This window comes from Bos grunniens, chromosome 18, assembly GCF_055505025.1.
Source record: "Bos grunniens cultivar Pamir isolate PY7600 chromosome 18, Bosgru_T2T1.0, whole genome shotgun sequence".
NCBI lineage: Eukaryota > Metazoa > Chordata > Mammalia > Artiodactyla > Bovidae > Bos > Bos grunniens.
Genome location: NC_141182.1, coordinates 18,241,116 through 18,257,271, shown reverse-complemented (window position 1 = coordinate 18,257,271; position 16,156 = coordinate 18,241,116). Strand labels below are relative to the sequence as shown.

The window sequence follows — 16,156 nt, the reverse complement described above, 5'->3', positions numbered from 1 at the left end:
GGTGAGTGTGTGTGTATGTTCAAGCCTGTGTGTGTACGTGGATGTGATAATGTAGGAATGGACGTGTGTGCATATGAGAGAGACAGTACGTGATTGTACGGTTGTGTTTGTGATGGTGTGTATGACTCTGTGTGTGTGTGTGTGTGCAGGCGTGTGAGTGGTACTTGCCCAGCCTGGGAGTGAGGTCCCCTGCCTTTCCCTTCTAGAGGATCTGGGCTGCCTCTAGCCAAGAATTTCTGGGTTACATCTGTGAGGGCTTTTCTGAAGACTCAACCAGGCTGGCTGGGGGCTGGAGAGGCGGGACGGTGGTCTCTTTCCTCGGGGTTAGAAGAGCAAGGTCAGTGCAGCCGAATCAGAGCTTTCATTTGTCTCTCTCCTGTCTGTAGCAGCCTGAGGTCCCTTTCATTCATTATTAAGTCTTAAATCCACCCAACACGAAACCTGAGCCACGGAACTCACTCCCTGCTCAGGCTGCTTTGGTTCAACCCCCGCCGCTTCTCAGGAAACTTCACTGGTTTAAGTTGCTGGGTCCAGTGTGCCTTTGTTTTTTCCAGAAACGGCCAATCCCTAGTTGGTTTCGTTTTCCTCTGAGGCTGGCCTGGCCAGCCAAGGCAGGGGGTGGGGGGCCCCTGTCCCTGGGGAGGGTGGGCCACACCAGTTGTTTGTGCAAAGCCCCACCCACGACCTACCCACCCCCCACCGCCCCCTGCACCGCCCCAGTGGATTTAAGGGCCCATGAGGCTCTGAGCTCTGAGGCCATCTGGGTCCTGGCCCCAGCTCTGATCACTGCCCCTTCGGGCCATCTCCTGGGGTTCTGAGTGGACGTGGGGAAAATCCAGGGGTGGAGGGGAACAAAGAAGACCACCACCCTCGGGGTGGTTTGAGCTGGGAGCCCCTCGATCCTTCCCCAGTCCCCTGCCCCTGCTTGTGCCCTTGCGCCTGAGGCCCTTGCGCCTCTTATGTCCGTGTGCACCTGAAGCAGCAGTCCCATCTCTATCAGTCCCCCTTCCCCATGGGATGTAGCAAGGCTGAATTCACTAAAAATGCATTTTACTTTCTTGTAAAGTTTTGCCCACACCCATCGCACCCAGTGGGGTTTCCCACCCAAGCTACAGGCTGCAGGGGGGAGTCAAGCCCCATGTCTGGATCAGGTGATGGGACTTAACCTCCTTTTGGCCTGATGGTCTGTGAGGTCATGTCTGGTGACTTTTTTCCCAGCCCCCTGCCCACCCTCCCCGTCAGGGAAGTGGCTGAGACCGCAGCTCCTGTTGCGGGGTGGGTACCACATTCAGCGAGGCCCGGGCAGGTGTTGCAGAGGGGAAAGGCACCTCCCCTCCGAACCCTGCCGCCCCTCTGCCACCCCCTCAGCAGATTGGAAGGCCCACATGTCCACATGCTTCCTGCCCGCCCCCTCAGACTCCCTCCTCCCACTCCCCCGTAGCAGTTGGCCAGCTGCACAGCCTCAGCCCGCGAGCTGTCGAAAAGCTGGCTCCGTCCTTGTTTCTCGCGGCCCTGGGAATTGCCTCTAATCTCCTTTCTGCCTTCCACCCCCCCACCCCCCGCAGATGGTGACGACGACCCACAACTCTCCTGGGTGGCCTCATCTCCCTCCAGTAAGGATGTTGCGTCACCCACGCAGATGATCGGAGATGGGTGTGACCTGGGCCTGGGTGAGGAGGAAGGGGGCACGGGCCTGCCGTACCCTTGCCAGTTCTGTGACAAGTCCTTCATCCGCCTGAGCTACTTGAAGAGGCACGAGCAGATCCACAGCGACAAGCTGCCGTTCAAGTGCACCTACTGCAGCCGCCTCTTCAAGCACAAGAGGAGCCGCGACCGGCACATCAAGCTGCACACGGGCGACAAGAAGTACCACTGTCACGAGTGCGAGGCGGCCTTCTCCCGCAGCGACCACCTCAAGATCCACCTGAAGACCCACAGCTCCAGCAAGCCCTTCAAGTGCACGGTCTGCAAGCGTGGCTTCTCCTCCACCAGCTCGCTGCAGAGCCACATGCAGGCACACAAGAAGAACAAGGAGCACCTGGCCAAGTCGGAGAAGGAGGCCAAGAAGGACGACTTCATGTGCGACTACTGTGAGGACACGTTCAGCCAGACCGAGGAGCTGGAGAAGCACGTGCTCACCCGCCACCCCCAGCTCTCTGAGAAGGCCGACCTGCAGTGCATCCACTGCCCCGAGGTCTTTGTCGACGAGAACGCGCTGCTCGCCCACATCCACCAAGCCCACGCCAACCAGAAACACAAGTGCCCCATGTGCCCCGAGCAGTTCTCCTCTGTGGAGGGCGTCTACTGCCACCTGGACAGCCACCGGCAGCCCGATTCCAGCAACCACAGTGTCAGCCCCGACCCCGTGCTGGGCAGCGTGGCCTCTATGAGCAGCGCCACACCGGACTCCAGCGCCTCCGTGGAGCGAGGCTCCACCCCGGACTCCACCTTGAAGCCGCTGCGGGGCCAGAAGAAGATGCGGGATGACGGGCAGGGCTGGTCCAAGGTGGTGTACAGCTGCCCCTACTGCTCCAAGCGGGACTTCAACAGCCTGGCCGTGCTGGAGATCCACCTGAAGACCATCCACGCAGATAAGCCGCAGCAGAGCCACACGTGTCAGATCTGCCTGGACTCCATGCCCACCCTCTACAACCTCAACGAGCACGTCCGCAAGCTGCACAAGAACCACGCATACCCCGTAATGCAGTTCGGCAGCATCTCCGCCTTCCACTGCAACTACTGCCCCGAAATGTTTGCTGACATCAACAGCCTGCAGGAGCACATCCGGGTCTCCCACTGCGGCCCCAACGCCAACCCGCCCGACGGCAACAACGCCTTCTTCTGCAACCAGTGCTCCATGGGCTTCCTGACCGAGTCCTCCCTCACGGAGCACATCCAGCAGGCCCACTGCAGCGTGGGCAGCGCCAAGCTGGAGTCTCCGGTCGTGCAGCCCACGCAGTCCTTCATGGAGGTCTACTCCTGCCCCTACTGCACCAACTCTCCCATCTTCGGCTCCATCCTGAAGCTCACCAAGCACATCAAGGAGAACCACAAGAACATCCCGCTGGCCCACAGTAAGAAGTCCAAGGCGGAACAGAGCCCGGTCTCGTCGGATGTGGAGGTGTCTTCCCCGAAGCGGCAGCGGCTCTCGGCGAGCGCCAACTCCATCTCCAACGGCGAGTACCCGTGCAACCAGTGTGACCTCAAGTTCTCCAACTTTGAGAGCTTCCAGACCCACCTGAAGCTGCACCTGGAGCTGCTGCTGCGGAAGCAGGCGTGCCCCCAGTGCAAGGAGGACTTCGACTCGCAGGAGTCCCTGCTGCAGCACCTGACCGTGCACTACATGACCACGTCCACCCACTACGTGTGCGAGAGCTGCGACAAGCAGTTCTCCTCGGTGGACGACCTGCAGAAGCACCTGCTGGACATGCACACCTTCGTGCTCTACCACTGCACCCTGTGTCAGGAGGTCTTCGACTCCAAGGTGTCCATCCAGGTGCATCTGGCAGTGAAGCACAGCAACGAGAAGAAGATGTTCCGCTGCACGGCCTGCAACTGGGACTTCCGCAAGGAGGCCGACCTGCAGGTGCACGTCAAGCACAGCCACCTGGGCAACCCGGCCAGGGCCCACAAGTGCATCTTCTGCGGGGAGACCTTCAGCACCGAGGTGGAGCTGCAGTGCCACATCACCACGCACAGCAAGAAGTACAACTGCAAGTTCTGCAGCAAGGCCTTCCACGCCATCATCCTGCTGGAGAAGCACCTGCGGGAGAAGCACTGTGTGTTTGACGCGGCGGCCGAGAACGGCACGGCCAACGGGGTGCCCCCGGCCGCCGCCAAGAAGGCCGAGCCGGCCGACCTGCCGGGCGTGCTGCTGAAGAACCCCGAGGCGCCCAACAGCCACGAGGCGAGTGAGGATGACGTGGACGCGTCGGAGCCCATGTACGGCTGCGACATCTGCGGGGCGGCCTACACCATGGAGGTGCTGCTGCAGAACCACCGGCTACGGGACCACAACATCCGGCCGGGCGAGGACGACGGCTCGCGGAAGAAGGCCGAGTTCATCAAGGGCAGCCACAAGTGCAACGTGTGCTCGCGGACTTTCTTCTCGGAGAACGGGCTCCGGGAGCACCTGCAGACCCACCGGGGCCCCGCCAAGCACTACATGTGCCCCATCTGCGGCGAGCGTTTCCCCTCGCTGCTGACGCTCACCGAGCACAAGGTGACCCACAGCAAGAGCCTGGACACGGGCACCTGCCGCATCTGCAAGATGCCTCTGCAGAGCGAGGAGGAGTTCATCGAGCACTGCCAGATGCACCCCGACCTGCGCAACTCCCTCACGGGCTTCCGCTGCGTGGTCTGCATGCAGACGGTCACCTCCACGCTCGAGCTCAAGATCCACGGCACCTTCCACATGCAGAAGCTGGCGGGCAGCTCGGCCGCGTCCTCCCCCAACGGTCAGGGGCTGCAGAAGCTCTACAAGTGTGCCCTATGCCTCAAAGAGTTTCGCAGCAAGCAGGACCTGGTGAAGCTCGACGTCAACGGGCTCCCCTATGGCCTCTGTGCCGGCTGCATGGCCCGCAGCGCCAATGGACAGGTGGGCGGCCTGGCCCCGCCCGAGCCTGCAGACCGGCCCTGCGCCGGCCTCCGCTGCCCCGAGTGCAGCGTCAAGTTTGAGAGCGCGGAGGACCTGGAGAGCCACATGCAGGTGGACCACCGTGACCTCACCCCGGAGACCAGTGGGCCCCGGAAAGGCGCCCAGACGTCGCCAGTGCCCCGGGTAAGTACAGCCCTCCCCAGCCTGCCCCAGCCTGCCCCACCCCCGCTCCATGGGGCTCCGCGCATGCCCACAAGAGGCCGCTTGTCGAGCTCTGCGTTTCCCTTCTGGTCGCGGACCGGAGAAGCAGGGTTCTCCTCCAGCGGTTAAGCACATCTGATGATCGCAGTAAGCTCCGAGTTCAGATCCCAGTGCATGCCATCTCCCTTCCAGCGGCACATGGCATGTATCACCCTGGGTCTCATTTGCCAAGTGCTCTTCTGTAAAATGGGAATAATAATTGTCTCAATGTCATAGAATTGTTGTGGGGGACCCGTGGCATAGTGTAGGTGAAGGGTTGACACAGTGAGTTCAGACCCTGCAGCTCGCTGGGCAGGGAAGCTGGACAGGAGACTCCTTAAGGGGCCCACTGCGGATTCCCCCTTCAGCCTCTCCAGCCCTCCTTCTCTCTCACTCTCTCCCCACTACTCCCACCCCCAGCAAAATCCCAGAGTCCCAGGCCCCCGTCTGATCCCGCAGTGAACACCTTTACAAACATCCCTGTCTTCCAGGGGCACCCCTGGCGGGTGGTCCTTTCCCAAAGCCCACCTCCCTGCCAGTGGCGCCAGCAGTGGCCCTCGAGGGACAGATGCCCCCGAGATCGGCTTGGCACCTCCTCGGTCTGGAAACAGATAACACAGACTTGATGGGAGTCCCCAGGCCTGCTCTGTCTGACACCAGGGGCCTGAGGCCTCTCAGATGCCTGCCTGGAGCAGAGAGCTCCTTTCAGAGTGGATTGATTGATTGAATTTGCCCTGAGCACCCATTATTTCTGGGGTACCTGGCAGCCAAGGAGAGTCAGAGATGGACCACTTTCTCAAGGCCTTTGGACTGAGCGAGGCCACTCGGTAAGGATCCACTGGGTCACCCTTCAGGGGTCCTGAGCACAGTGCACTCACAGCTGCCCAGCTCTGTTCCCCCATGCCTCAGCATTCTGACTGGCCAGTGTGGGTGGATTGGAGTTTCAGCCCTGGAGGCAGAGGGCCTGCCTCCCCATCTGTGATTTGACCTCTTTGGGCCTCTGTCTCACCTGTAAGCCAGTACATGCTAAGTTGCCTCAGTCGGGTACGACTCTTTGTGATCCTATGGACCGTAGCCCACCAGGCTCCTCTTGTCTATGGGATTCTCCAGACAAGAATACTGGAGCGGGTTGCCATACCCTCCCCTGGGGAATCTTCCCGACCCAGGGATCAAACCCCGGTCTCTTTTGTCTCCTGCACTGGCAGAAGTGTTCTTTACCACTAGCGCCACCTGGGTAAAGCCAGAGGGAAATGGTAATAACAGTACAGTGGTAGTAGTCATCGTAGTCTCGGTGGTGTCTGTCTCCAAAGCCAGCATCACCTGGGAGGGACCTGGGGGCTGTTCTGTTTCTTAACCAGCATCTGCTCTGGCCGCCGCCGCTGCTGCTGCTAAGTCACTTCAGTCGTGTCCGACTCTGTGCGACCCCATAGATGGCAGCCCACCAGGCTCTCCCGTCCCTGAGATTCTCCAGGCAAGAACACTGGAATGGGTTGCCATTTCCTTCTCCAGTGTGTGAAAGTGAAAAGTGAAAGTGAAGTCGCTCAGTCGTGTCCGACTCTTAGCGACCCCATGGACTGCAGCCCACCAGGCTCCTCCGTCCATGGGATTTTCCAGGCAAGAGTACTGGAGTGGGGTGCCATCGCCTTCTCCGCTGCTCTGGCTAGCTGGTGCCTATTCCTCCTCAGTGTCAAATACTGTGAATGTTCCCTGTGCTAACCTTTGTGTTTTGCCCTGGGATTAAATGAGTCAAGACGTGCTGGGCACATAGTAACCATCACTTATGATTTTCTCGTTTATAATCACAGCTCACACTGATTGAGGAATAAGGATGTGCCAGGAACTTTCTATCTATTTATTCCTTATAATACTCACTCTCCAGATGAGGAAAAGGAGGCAAGGAACTGTTAGGTAGTTTGCTATGAGCCCCTCGATTTCAAGAGGCAGAGATGGGGGTTGATCCTGGGGAGAGTGTGGCACCCCAGCCTGAGCTCTTGACAGGCCTCCAGCCAGCACCTCTGGAGCCCATCCTGGTTGCAAGGTTGGGGTTCGGGGTGGTCAGCCCAGTGCACAGGTGGTGGGACAGTGTGGCAGGGCCGGGCTTGTCCTGTTCCAGGTGCTCCCCGCTCCATTCCTGCCCACACTCTGTTGGTCACGGGGCTGCCTCTAGCCCCCTCAAAGCCTTTGGCTATTGCAGCCTCCTCCTTCCCAGTCTCTGCTCTGTGCCCAGTATCTAGCACCACTTCGTAAAGCCCCTACTGTGTGAGCACCCACTCTTATATTGTTTTCCTGGCAACACCCTGGACCTTTGCTGCGACCTTTGCTTTGGCAAAGAGGGGGCCCAGGCTTAGAAAGGTAGAGCCACATACCCAGGGGTGAGCAGCTGTGCGAGGCAGTGCAGGACTTCAAACCTGAGGGGGCTTGTTTACAGGGAGCCTGGCCGGGCTTCCTATTCCTGTCCCTGGCTTGTGAGAGAGGAGGGAGCTGACATTCATGTCCAGAGGCCTGGGCAGATGGGCCATTTGCAGAAAGGAGCTAGACAAAGCCTGGGCACCTCCCCAGCAGAGGCATAGCCTCTGGGGCCTTGCCCCCTGCCTGGGCACGCCTGGGGGCAGGGGCCCAGCTGTCTGCTCGCCCACCCCTCTCTCCCCCAGGACTCACGCATGTGAGAGCAGACTCTGGGGGCTGTACAGGGGCTTGGGGGCTGGCAGGCTGGGACCCTCGGGAGTGTATCCATAGCAACCGGCTCTCTGAGGACTGGGTTCCCGTGGGGCTGAGGCTGCTGTCGGCTGGAGCGTGAAGCACTGAGGTTTCTGCCTCCCCCTCTATTTATGGGTAATAACAACATCGCCCCAGCTCTAGCCCCTTGTGGGCAGACCCCGGCCCTCATCAACTCACGAGATCGCCACAGTGCCTCATGCTGCTCAGGGTGGGGGGCTAGACTGGGTGCTCACTTGCTATACCTTACTGCAGGGCAAACAGACAGCTGGGTCCAGGGGCTTGTCCAGGTGACAGCTTTCTGTCCCCGGATCAAGACTGTCTGGGGTGGTCTGGGGCATGGAGCTAGGAAGGCAGCCCAGACAGTGGCTCCAGAGGGTGCCTGCATGGGGTCGAATCCCCTTGCCACTGCTTATCAGCTCTTGAAATTCTGCTTTCTCCATCCCTGAAGGGGAGCTTGCAGAGTCATTGTGAGTATTCAGAATAAACAGTGCCTGCACACAGTAGGTGCTCAGTAAGCTTGGGCTGCAGTCATGATCAGGGAATTCAGCAGCAGTGGCTGTCTCTGCCCTCTCCTTCCTGCTCCTCTCCTGTCTCCACATCCCCGGGTGTGTGCTCTTCCTGCCCTGGGCCCCTCTGAGGTTGCTCGGGGCCACGCGAGGGGAGGCAGCCCTGGCCAAGGTCCCAGGGTTCAGCTCCGGTTCTCCTGCGCTGGGCCCTGAGGAACGGGTTTATGTCAGAGGAGGCGCTTTGAATGCCAAGTTCTACCTTTCTGTGCTTACATCTCCTGGTGGGAGCTGAGGCTCCAGAGAAGATGGGGTCTTTCAGGGATAGAGAAAGGGAGACGGGCCAGGAGAAGGTGTTGAGGTGAGGACGGAGGGCCAGCCGGGGTTGCAGCAGGAGGGAGAGTCCTGATCGGTTCTCTCCAGCCCAGAGGACCACATTGCCCCACCAGCTGCATGATGGACCCTGGGCATCCCTGACCTCATGTGCTTGGCTGGAAGGGCCATCTGTGGGGACAACTGACTATGTAGTGAGCCTTACTGGGTGTTGGTGCTGGTGAGCCCTTTTGTGGACAGGTGTGTGTATGCCTGTGAGTGTGAGTGTGTGTACCTATGTGTCTACATGCGTGTTTGTGAGGGCTGGTGTACACCCTTGTGCCATGAGCTGCTTTTGCATCTGTGGGTGCATTTGGGAGTGGTGGGTGTGACTGTGAGGATCCAGGGAGAGAACTGAAAGCCGGTGTGTCACTGGGGACGCTGTGCGAACTTGGGGTCCATGACGATGTTTCCACTTCTCTGAGGGTGTTGCACTTATGTGTCCGTGTTACAGGGAGCGAGTTGGTGTGTGTAACCTGTGGGTGTATCCATGAAGGTCTTGTGTGTTGGTGGTGAGTTGGAATGAGGTGTGTAGGATACTTGCAAGTATATGTGTATGTCCTCACACGCGTGTCTATGCCTGTGCATACAGGTGTGTGTGTGTGTGTGTGTGTGCGTGCGTGTGTGTGTGTGTGTGCAGGGGCCTGTGTGTTTGTGTGAACACCCAGGCCCTTTGGTCAGCAGTTCCTGTGATCCCTCCCTTGGGCATCCCCAGGAGTCTGCTTCCCCACAAGGCATGGTCCATTCCTTTTCCTGACACCAAGGGTGGCCATATGGTTGGGGGACATTTGGGGGGTACCCTCTTGTCCTGCTCAGGCTCCTGGTGACTTATCTGTCAAGCCCAGTGAACCCACTTCACTCACTTCCTTGAAGAGGAACAGCACTTTTGGACCAGCCATGGCTGTGGCTTCCAGAAACTTCTAGCCAGGAGGCGGGGGCACCATGTTCCTTGTCCAGCAGTCTCCTCTGGGCTTCTTTGGCATGGAGCTTCCTGCGCTGTGCTTCATCCTTGCATTTACTTGTTCATTCACTCATTCATTCATTCAATCATTCATTAAGCGTCAAGGACTCTTAAACGGGCTAGACAGAGTGGTGGGGGACACGTATGTGAGGGGATGAATGATTCTGATGGTGGAGAAACTCGGGGTCCTTCTTTTCTGTGAGCACAGACCAGGAGTTGAGCCATGGCAGGGTGTGCCCCTTGGAAGTCCTCAATCCCTGCTGTCTCTCCTGGCTTGAAATCTCCTCTGCCCATTGTGAGACTGACTCCCAAGTTCCGTCCCCTCCACCTCCAGACTCACCCATCTTCCCGGGGTGTGTCTGTGCTGAATGCCTGCTTCTGGGACCAGCACTATGGCTGCTCCGAGGACATGCTGAATGCCTAGTTCTCCGGAAACACCTAGGGCAGGGCCCTCTGGTCTCATCAGCGGGGGTCCTGCAGCCTGAGCAGGGACCCTGCCCAGAGCCTGAAGCTCCCAGCACCAGCTCTTCCAGTTGGTTCTCTGTTCATCTGTTCAACAGCCTCTCGGCAGTTGAGAGTCATGATGAAAGTTCAGTGCTTATTAGATGCTCACTGGGCGGGGCCCTGTGCAGGGTCATGGGGGTCCAGGATCCCTAGTTACCGAGGGATGGCTTCTCTTTATCCCTTCTGCCCTAATAGAGGGCTTGGCACATATTATTTTGCAACTTTGCCCATCTGCTCAAAAATTCTTCCCAAAGCGCTTGGTCTTTGCTGGGACCTCAGAGGTGAACAGAACATATTCTGGCCCTTGGGTTCTCATGGTGCAGTGGGAAGCAGACAAATCAATTGGCCATGGCAAACTCTTTGGGGCTCAACTAGGTGGTTTCAGCACTAACTCAGGGGCCTGGGCAGACCCTAAACTCACTCTGGGTTGGGAAGAGAGGGCTTCTCAGAAGAGGTGACGTTTGAACAGAGACCTTGAGGATGGAGAGGATATTCTGATGGAGGAAACAGCATAGACAAAGTCCCAGAGGTGAGACCAGGCAAGTTCAGGTGGGGCTGAGACAATTGAGCCCCCTGGTGGTTCACCCTGGCCCTATCATTGAGGGATGGGCCTCAGTGCTCAACTGAAACATCCAGTCTTACCTTCTTTTCCAGAGGTCAAGGGAGGCCCCATTATTCCAGGACACAAAGTGGTCTTCAGAAAACTTGGATGCTGTGAATTCCTCTCCCTTCATAGAAACCCACAGTTACAACCCTTCTCCCCAGTTAAGAACAACACCATCTGTGTCCACAGTGGGCTAGTTTCATACTGTGGAGCTCCACTTTTTGGAACCAGTCTTCAAGAAGCTTTGAAACTTTTTATGTTCTCCATTTTTCTGCCCCCTCCCCACAAAAGTACTTGGTCATAGCTCCCCGTGTGTGGAAGCCAGCTCTGGGATGACATGGGGCCTTATGTGTCTAGGGCAGGTGAGGAATTCTTCAGTCATCCTTGAGTGTCAGAGCTGATGGGAGCACTCTCGCTGGTTGTCCACTTGGTTCTTAGGGCAGGTACATAGTTAGATGCAAAGGGACATGGGTGCATAGATGGATGGATGCGTGGATGTGTGTGTGTGTGTGTGTGTGTGTGTAGATGGATAAATGGGTAAATTGGATAGGTAGGTGAAAGAATGGGTAGATTGATGGATAGATGGATGGACGGATAGATAAATGAATGGGTGTATGGGTATATGTCATTTCAGTTCAGTTCAGTCACTCAGTTGTGTCCAACTCTTTGCGACCCCATGAATCGCAGCACGCCAGGCCTCCCTGTCCATCACCAACTCCCGGAGTTCACTCAGACTCATGTCCATCGAGTCAGTGATGCCATCCAGCCATCTCATCCTCTGCCGTCCCCTTCTCCTCCTGCCCCCAATCCCTCCCAGCATCAGAGTCTTTTCCAATGAATCAACTCTTTGCATGAGGTGGCCAAAGTACTGGAGTTTCAGCTTCAGCATCAGTCCCTCCAAAGAAATCCTAGGGCTGATCTCCTTCAGAATGGACTGGTTGGATCTCCTTGCAGTCCAACGGACTCTCAAGAGTCTTTTCCAACACCACAGTTCAAAAGCATGAATTCTTCGGTGCTCAGCCTTCTTCACAGTCCAACTCTCACATCCATACATGACCACAGGAAAAACCATAGCCTTGACTAGACGGACCTTTGTTGGCAAAGTAATGTCTCTGCTTTTGAATATGCTATCTAGGTTGGACATAACTTTCCTTCCAAGGAGTAAGCATCTTTTAATTTCATGGCTGCAATCACCATCTGCAGTGATTTTGGAGCCCAGAAAAATAAAGTCTGACACTGTTTCCCCATCTGTTTCCCATGAAGTGACGGGACCAGATGCCATGATCTTAGTTTTCTGAATGTTGAGCTTTAAGCCAACTTTTTCACTCTCCACTTTAACTTTCATCAAGAGGCTTTTGAGTTCCTCTTCACTTTCTGTCCTAAGGGTGGTGTCATCTGCATATCTGAGGTTATTGATATTTCTCCCGGCACTCTTGATTCCAGCTTGTGTTTCTTCCAGTCTAGTGTTTCTCATGATGTACTCTGCATATAAGTTAAATAAGCAGGGTGATAATATACAGCCTTGATGTACTCCTTTTCCTATTTGGAACCAGTCTGTTGTTCCATGTCCAGTTCTAACTGTTGCTTCCTGACCTGCATACAGATATCTCAAGAGGCAGGTCAGGTGGTCTGGTATTCCCATCTCTTTCAGAATTTTCCACAGTTTATTGTGATGCACACAGTCAAAGGCTTTGGCATAGTCAATAAAGCAGAAATAGATGTTTTTCTGGAACTCTCTTGCTTTTTCCGTGATCCAGCAGATGTTGGCAATTTGATCTCTGGTTCCTCTGCCTTTTCTAAAACCAGCTTGAACATCAGGAAGTTCACGGTTCACGTATTGCTGAAGCCTGGCTTGGAGAATTTTGAGCATTACTTTACTAGCGTGTGAGATGAGTGTAATTGTGCGGTAGTGTGAGCATTCTTTGGCATTGCCTTTCTTTGGGATTGGAACGAAAACTGACCTTTTCCAGTCCTGTGGCCACTGCTGAGTTTTCCAAATTTGCTGGCATATTGAGTGCAGCACTTTCACAGCATCATCTTTCAGGATTTGGAATAGCTTAACTGGAATTCTATCACCTCCACTAGCTTTGTTCGTAGTGATGCTTTCTAAGGCCCACTTGACTTCACATTCCAGGATGTCTGGCTCTAGATGAGTGATCACACCATCGTGATTATCTGGGTCGTGAAGATCTTTTTTGTACAGTTCTTCTGTGTGTTCTTGCCATCTCTTCTTAATATCTTCTGCTTCTGTTAGGTCCATACCATTTCTGTCCTTTATCGAGCCCGTCTTTGCATGAAATGCCCCCTTGGTATCTCTTAATTTTCTTGAAGAGATCTCTAGTCTTTCCCATTCTGTTGTTTTCCTCTATTTCTTTGCATTGGTTGCTGAGGAAGGCTTTCTTATCTCTTCTTGCTATTCTTTGGAACTCTGCATTCAGATGCTTATATATTTCCTTTTCTCCTTTGCTTTTTGCTTCTCTTCTTTTCACAGCTATTTGTAAGGCCTCCCCAGACAGCCATTTTGCTTTTTTGCATTTCTTTTCCATGGGGATGGTCTTCATCCCTGTCTCCTGTACAATGTCACGAACCTCGTTCCATAGTTCATCAGGCACTCTATCAGATCTAGGCCCTTCAATCTATTTCTCATTTCCACTGTATAATCATAAGGGATTTGATTTAGGTCATACCTGAATGGTCTAGTGGTTTCCCTACTTTTTTCAATTTCAGTCTGAATTTGGTAATAAGGAGTTCATGGTCTGAGCCACAGTCAGCTCCTGGTCTTGTTTTTGCTGACTGTATAGAGCTTCTCCATCTTTGGCTGCAAAGAATATAATCAATCTGATTTCGGTGTTGACCATCTGGTGATGTCCATGTGTAGAGTCTTCACTTGTGTTGTTGGAAGAGGGTGTTTGCTATGACCAGTGCATTTTCTTGGCAAAACTCTATTAGTCTTTGCCCTGCTTCATTCCGTATTCCAAGGCCAAATTTGCCTGTTACTCCAAGTGTTTCTTGACTTCCTACTTTTGCATTCCAGTCCCCTATAATGAAAAGGACATCTTTTTTGGGTGTTAGTTCTAAAAGGTCTTGTAGGTCTTCACAGAACCGTTCAACTTCAGCTTCTTCAGCGTTACTGGTTGGGGCATAGACTTGGATTACTGTGATATTGAATGCTTTGCCTTGGAAACGAACAGAGATCATTCTGTCGTTTTTGAGATTGCATCCAAGTACTGCATTTCGGACTCTTTTGTTGACCATGATGGCTACTCCATTTCTTCTGAGGGATTCCTGCCCGCAATAGTAGATATAATGGTCATCTGAGTTAAATTCACCCATTCCAGTCCATTTGAGTTCGCTGATTCCTAGAATGTCGACATTCACTCTTGCCATCTCATGTTTGACCACTTCCAGTTTGCCTTGATTCATGGACCTATGTATGTGTGTTTAATGGATGGACGGGTAGGCAGGTTAGGTAGATGGATGGATGGGTAGCTGGACAGCTAGATGAATGTATGGGTGTGTGTAGATGGATCAATGGGTAGAACGAGGGTAGGTTGATGGACAGGTGATGGGTAGACAGATGAACAGGTCTGTGGATCTGTGCAGTGGATGCAGCAAGCATAGATGGGTGGAAGATGCGTAGGTGAATCTGATCATGCTTCAGGCAGATCAGCCTGACTCAGCTTCAGTTCCATGGTTCTTCCTGTGTGCCCTCACTTTGGGATGGTTCAGTTTCCCCAGGGCCAGCAGAGAAGCAGCTTCCTTCAAATGGAGCTTGTCAGCCCTTTCCCTCTGCGAGGCTGACTCGCAGAGCTGGAGTCAGAGGCAGGTGGGAAGATAATGGCCTGGAGAGACCTGGGAGCAGGTCAGAGCCATTCTAGGCAGTCTTGAGCTGTGACCTCCAGGAACTTTTGCTTTCTGCTCTGTTCTGCATCCTGACTGTCTAACTCCTTTCCTTTTGGTTTCCATGCAGAAAAAGACATACCAGTGCATCAAGTGCCAGATGACCTTCGAGAATGAGAGAGAGATCCAAATCCACGTTGCCAACCACATGATTGGTAAGAGCACGTTTCCTCCCACCTGGGCTGCAGCCACCCCTCAGGGCTGAAATGTGCGGGTCCGGTCATCATTTTGCTGGCTTTTAGCTCAAAGGATGGCATCACTGCTGCTACTGCTGAGACATTTCAAATGAGACTAAAAATGTCAGAGCTGGAGCACTTTCTCCATCTGGACCCTCTTTTCGCGACTCTGTTCACATTAGAATCAAACTTTTGACAATCTCTCCCATTTCTCAGCACAAATTTCCCTCCATTTCTGAATCAAAGTGCTTTCCAGTTGTCAGGCACTCAGGGGCAATCGTGCTTAAATTGTGTATGTCATGACATCGAACAGATTTAACTGCTCACATTTCCCCACCAAACGCAGGCAGTTCCTCAGGCACATTGTCAAAACAGAATGCTTACAAAGTATTTCGCTACTTTTTCTGTTCCTCTTCAAGCAGTCTTGGACTTTGGAAAATTCAGCCTTTTTTAAAAGGGAGCATCCAAGGTCCCATTGTGTTCCCACTTGGCCCAAGGGATGGAGGAAAGCTTTGAGGTCTTCCTTGTCTTCTGTGGGTGGGTGTGGTCTTGCTGGCAGCTGGGAGGGCACAGCTTTAAGAGGGCATAGCAATTTCTGGTGCACAGGGCTGGCCCAGGGCATGGGTTTGGCAGTAATGGCCTTGGGAGCTCCTGGAGTTTTGGTGCTCTGGGTCTTTGGTGGAAGCGTGATCACCTTTGCCAAGACCTCCACAGTCTGAGTGGTGAGAGGTCCGTCCTGGGTTGAGCATCCTGACCCTTACTTCCTTTCCACTTTCTGCCTCTGATATCTTTTCATTAAAGTTTTAACAACAGCCATGCCAACTGAGTACTTTTTTCCAAAACCCTTGATCTCATAGTTAAAAAAAAGTCTCCTTCATGCTGTTCACCTATAACTATCACAACATTGTTAATCTGCTATACCCCAATACAAGAATGTTTTTGGTGTTTAAAAAAAAAAGTCCATTTAAATGTCCAGCTCAGTGGATCCTCACAAACAGAGCACTCCAGGGTAACCAACACCCAGGTAAAGAAACAGACCATTCCCCAGTCTCGGAAAGCCCCCCGCTCGACCCTCTCCAGGTCCTTCCCCCAACAAAAGGGTGTCACCATCCTGTTGTCTAACAGCAGAGGTCACTTGGGGTGGTTTTGCATTTTATATAAATGAGATCACACAGTCTCTGCTCATTTGTGTCTGGTGACTTTTACTTGTTCATATTATTGACTGTGATTGGATCTTCTCACTAGTGGATGCTGTTCTATCGTGTGAACACATTACCGTTTATCTATTCTTGATACACATCCTAATGGGCATTTGGGTCGTTTCCCTTGTGGGATTATTTCACATAGAGTGCTGGTGTGAACATTCTTGTGTGAGTCATTGGTGAACATGTACATGCAGTTTCAATGGGAATATTCTTGGACTCAGACTGGGGAGTCATAGGATGTGAGTGGGTACTCTTTCAGTAGATACAGACAAATACATTTGCAAAGTGGTCATATGAAGTCTTGCTCTCACCCCAGCCTGTGAGAGCTGCATGTCTGTGCCATCATCTGCATTGTACATACCAAGAACCACTGCAA

General features: G+C 54.0%; 1 protein-coding gene across 10 annotated transcripts in view; it reads left to right on the top strand.

Moving 5' to 3' along the window:
* The window catches only part of ZNF423 (zinc finger protein 423), a 345,388-nt gene that overhangs the window by 194,645 nt on the left and 134,587 nt on the right, over nt 1–16,156 (top strand). For all 10 annotated transcript variants that reach the window (XM_086350576.1, XM_086350574.1, XM_086350577.1 and 7 more), the window contains 2 exons: nt 1,566–4,780; nt 14,470–14,554. In XM_086350576.1, the coding sequence (XP_086206702.1) occupies nt 1,566–4,780; nt 14,470–14,554 (3,300 nt within the window). The remainder of the gene's footprint in view (nt 1–1,565; nt 4,781–14,469; nt 14,555–16,156) is intronic.